The 4,374-nt window shown below is 40.7% G+C and overlaps 1 protein-coding gene across 1 annotated transcript; it reads left to right on the top strand.

The window, feature by feature from the left end:
* The first annotated feature begins 2,709 nt into the window (after positions 1-2,709).
* LOC145127788 (uncharacterized) lies at positions 2,710-3,528 on the top strand. Its single transcript, XM_079062918.1, has 2 exons — positions 2,710-3,236; positions 3,456-3,528. The coding sequence occupies exons 1-2, from the start codon at positions 2,710-2,712 to the stop codon at positions 3,526-3,528; spliced, it is 600 nt and encodes a 199-aa protein (XP_078919044.1).
* The last annotated feature ends 846 nt before the right edge of the window (positions 3,529-4,374 follow it).

The raw sequence follows: 4,374 nt of genomic DNA on the forward strand, positions 1-4,374 counted from the left end.
GTATGCTTTGTTTCGCCACTAAATCCTATTAAAGCTAAGGATCTTTTGACTATTTCAGACTCTGGGATGTTCATTCCTTTGAAAGAATCCAGGAATATAATTTTGGCTGAGGATCCTCCTTCGGCAAGGATCCTTTTGAAAAAATGGTTGGCGATGTAAAGACTGATCACCAATCCATCATAGTGAGGATCTTGGATGTCTATTCTATCTGTTTCATCGAAGGTGATCTCCTTCTCGTTTGTGCTTAACGTATTTTTCTGAGGCCATCCTTCTTTCTCTGTTTTCGAAACTTTGGCGTGCCTTTTTGCTGCAGAATAAGAGGTACCAAAAAAGTCAAATCCTCCAGAGATAATATTAATTACCTTGGCATCCATAGGATGGGATCCTGGTTTTTCTAGGATCTTATGAGGATCCTGATCCTTTTTCGTTGGATCTTTCTTTTCTCCTTGGGGATACTCGGAGCCTCCCTACCAAACCTGTTCCCAAAATCCCTAAGGGATTCCTTAGGATCCTGAACCACTCGGTAAAGATCCCTAGTGATCTTTTCAAATGTTCTGCTACAAGAAAATTGATTGTTAAAAAGATTAATCAAGTAACCAAATGAAGTAATATAGTTAGGAGGAACATTAAGGAGTCATTTTAAGGTTGATCCTATGAGGGTCAAACTGAAACCCTTGCATAGGAGAGCTTCCTTCAAATGAGTGGAAATAGGGATGATCTCCATTCTTTCCCTATAATATGCCACATGTTCTTTAGGATTCGTAGTCCCATCGTAAGGCTTCATGCTGGGAGTTTGGAAGCGCTTAAGGACTTCGGTGTCAACAATTGTAAGAGAAAATCTTGAGATCCTCTGTTTCGTTGGGGATACTTCCTGTATAGGTTGGATCACTCCAGGAACACATGAGATCATCTGGGAGTGATGAAAAATCGGGCTTATTCTTACATCAAGATCTATAGACTTAGTATTAAAAGTATTATTATTCACAGAGTTACCAGGATCCTTGTTATTGGGAGTGATGAAGGTTTTTCTAGGATCAAGGATCATATGAGCTCGCTCGTTTGGAGCTGTACCCCAAGCATGAGTAGGGGCCGGCGTTGAGGATCCTATCTCCTGGGGGTTTCCTAAGGATCTTGTTTTGTCAAAGTTCATGATCTTGGGTTGCAAGATCGAGGGTGCTGCTTCTTGGGGTTTTTGGATCTCTGCCCTCATTCTATCCATTTTCTTGAGCACCGTCCTGTCGTCCTCCCGCTGCTGAGTGACTTGTCATTCCAATCTTTTCATCACAGCAAAAAGCTCTTTATTACAAATCATTACAGGATGATCTTGAAATTCTTGGGTAGTGACTGGAGAGGTGTTTTTCTTCGGTGCCTCTGAAGTCTTCTCGGGAGCTTTGTTTGGAGGTAGTGGAAAGTTTTTAGAGGAAATGAGATGAATGGAGGAAGAGGATAAGGTTGGTTGGGTAAACATGATTCTTGAACGATTGTGAACACCACGACCCCACGGTGGGCGCCAATTGTTTTTGTCAAAAAATCATCAAATGTTATTCAACCAAATTGTAAGAGAGGTTGTGGTGTTTAAGGTAATGCAAATATTGAATAATGTTCAAATTAAGATAAGTGAGTTACAAGGAAAGCCGTTGATCCTTTTTAGGATCTCCGACATAAAACCTTGGGAGGTGATATTGGTCACATGTCTTGTTGTTTTTTATTGGTTTCAATGAGAAGTTGCAGAAATGATGAAGATAATTCGAGTACAAATGTTTTATTGATTAGCTTGATTACTATACTTGTACTCACATTACCTTCATCATCTTTATAATCTTCGATTTAAATCAATAAAATACAACAAGGCAGGTGATGATTATCACCTTCGAAGGTTTTATGCTGGAGATCCTACAAAGGATCAAGAACTTTCCTTGTAACTCACTTGTCTCACATTGATCATTATTTTATACTTACATTACACTAACACCACATCCTCTCATACAATTTGGTCGAATTGCACTTGATAAATTTTTTACCAAAACAATTTGGCGCCCACTGTTGGGCCGTGGTGTTCACAATCGTTCGAGCATCATGTCTACCCAACCGACCTTATCCTCTTCCTCTATTCCTCCCATTTCATCTCAAAACCTTCATCCATCCCCAGGTGGAGCTCCAAAGAAAACTTCTAAGGCACCAAAGAAATAAACTTCTTCGATCACTACCCAAGGATTTTAGGATCCTCCTTTACTGATTTCCAATAACGAGCTCTTCGCTATGATGAAAATATTGGAACGACAAGTCACTCAGCAGCAGGAGGACAATCGGACGATACTCAAGGAAATGGAGAGAATGAGGGCAGATATCCACAAACCCCAAGAAGCATCTCCCTCGATCTTGCAGCACAAGATCTAGAACTTTGACAATACATGATCCTCAGGAAACTGTCGCGAGATAGGATCATCAACATCGGCCTCTACTCCCGCTTAGGGTGCAACTCCAAAAGAGCAAGATCATACGATCCAGGATCCCAGCGAAGCCTCTGTTACTCCCAATAACAAGGATCCTGGTAACTTCATGAATAATAACACTTTTACTACTAAATCTATGTATGTTGATGCAGGAATAAGCCCGATCATGGACAAAGAAATTCAACATGTAAGACAGATGATCTCAATCGTACATGGAGTAGTCCAGACTATACTGTAAGTCTCCCCAACAAGCCACATGATCTCAAGATTCACTCTTGCGATTGCTGACACCGAAGTCCCAAAGCGCTTCCAAAATCCCATCATGAAGCCTTATGATGGGACTACGGATCCTGAAGAACATGTGGCACAATATAGGGAAAGAATAGAAATCATCCCCATTCCCACATATTTGAAGGAAGCTTGCATATTCAAGGGTTTTGCTTCAAACCTCACAGGATCAACCTTGAAATGGCTGCTAAATGTTCCACCCTATTCTATTACTTCATTTGCACATTTAGTTAAAATTTTTAATAACAAATTTTCTTGTAGAAGAACATTCAAGAAGATCATTGGTGATTCGTATCAGGTGGTTCAGGACCCTCAGGAATCGCTTAGGGATTTCACGAACAGGTTTGTCGGGGACACTGTGAGTATCCCCAACATCGACTTGGCAACTTCCGTAGAAGCCTTCAAAATGGGCTTGAAGAAAGACTATCCTTTCTACGAAGACCTTGTAATGACTCCATGCAAAACAATGGATAGAGTAAGGAGAAAAGCACTAAGGTTAATAAGGCTCGAAAAAGACAAAGAGATCCAAAAGAGGATCACGCACCCAGATCATATGATAACCCGATAGGAATGTCGAATCCTCGACCCAAAGATCCTATAAATCTAAACCTTATTCCAGACCCGATCATCATAGGTTTAATTCCCTTGAAGATGAAGGGGAGGAATAAGAATTTCCCAAGATCACTGACTACTGTTTTTCTGTGAATGTTTCAGGTTTGATATTTTCTATGCAGGATCTTGGCGACAAAGAGATATGGCCAAGATAGGGGAAAAGTCCACCACCTAGAAGGATAAGTCAAAATGGTGTGCATACCACAAGGACTTTGGTCACATTACAAAAGATTGCATAGCCCTAAGAAAGGAGTTTACTTACCTACGTAGCAAGGGATACCTCAAGGAGATCCTTGGAAGAAGAAAAGTAAGATCAAAAGAAAAGGATATGGATCCTCATAAGACCCTAGAAAAACCAGGATCCCCTCCAACAGATGCTATGGTAATCAATGTAATCTCTGGAGGATCTGACATTTGTGCTACCTCTTATTCTGCTGCAGAAAGACATGCCAAAGTGTCAAAAACAGATAAAGAACAAAGGCCTTAGAAGAATACATCGATCACGAGCGGGAAGGAGATTACCATCGCCGAAATAGATAAAACGGACGTCCATGATCCCCACCACGATGGACAGGTGATCACAATTTACATCGCCAACCATTTTGTCAGAAGGATCCTTGTCAACGCAGGATCCTCAGTCAACATTATACTCCTGGATACCTTGAAAAGAATGAACATCCCCGAAAGCGAAATAGTCAAAAGATCCTCATGACTAATAGGATTTAGTGGTGACACAAATCATACGGACGACGAGATAAAGCTACATATCTACATAGATGGGTAAAATCTATGCAACGCTTTTGTGTAATTGATACATTGTCCTCCTATAATATTATACCAGGTAGACCATGGATCCACGATATGAAGGTTGTCCCCTCAACATACCATCAGTGTGTTAAGATGCCCACTCCATGTGGGATAGTAAAAATCACAGGTGATCAACAAGAATCTAAGGAGTGATAAAATACCTCAATGAAACCTTCAACGGTACCACGACAAGCATAGAAATTAAAGCAGGGGG

Source organism: Lactuca virosa, chromosome 7 (assembly GCF_052849685.1).
Source record: "Lactuca virosa cultivar CGN04683 chromosome 7, Lactuca_virosa_CGN04683_v6, whole genome shotgun sequence".
NCBI classification, from domain to species: domain Eukaryota; kingdom Viridiplantae; phylum Streptophyta; class Magnoliopsida; order Asterales; family Asteraceae; genus Lactuca; species Lactuca virosa.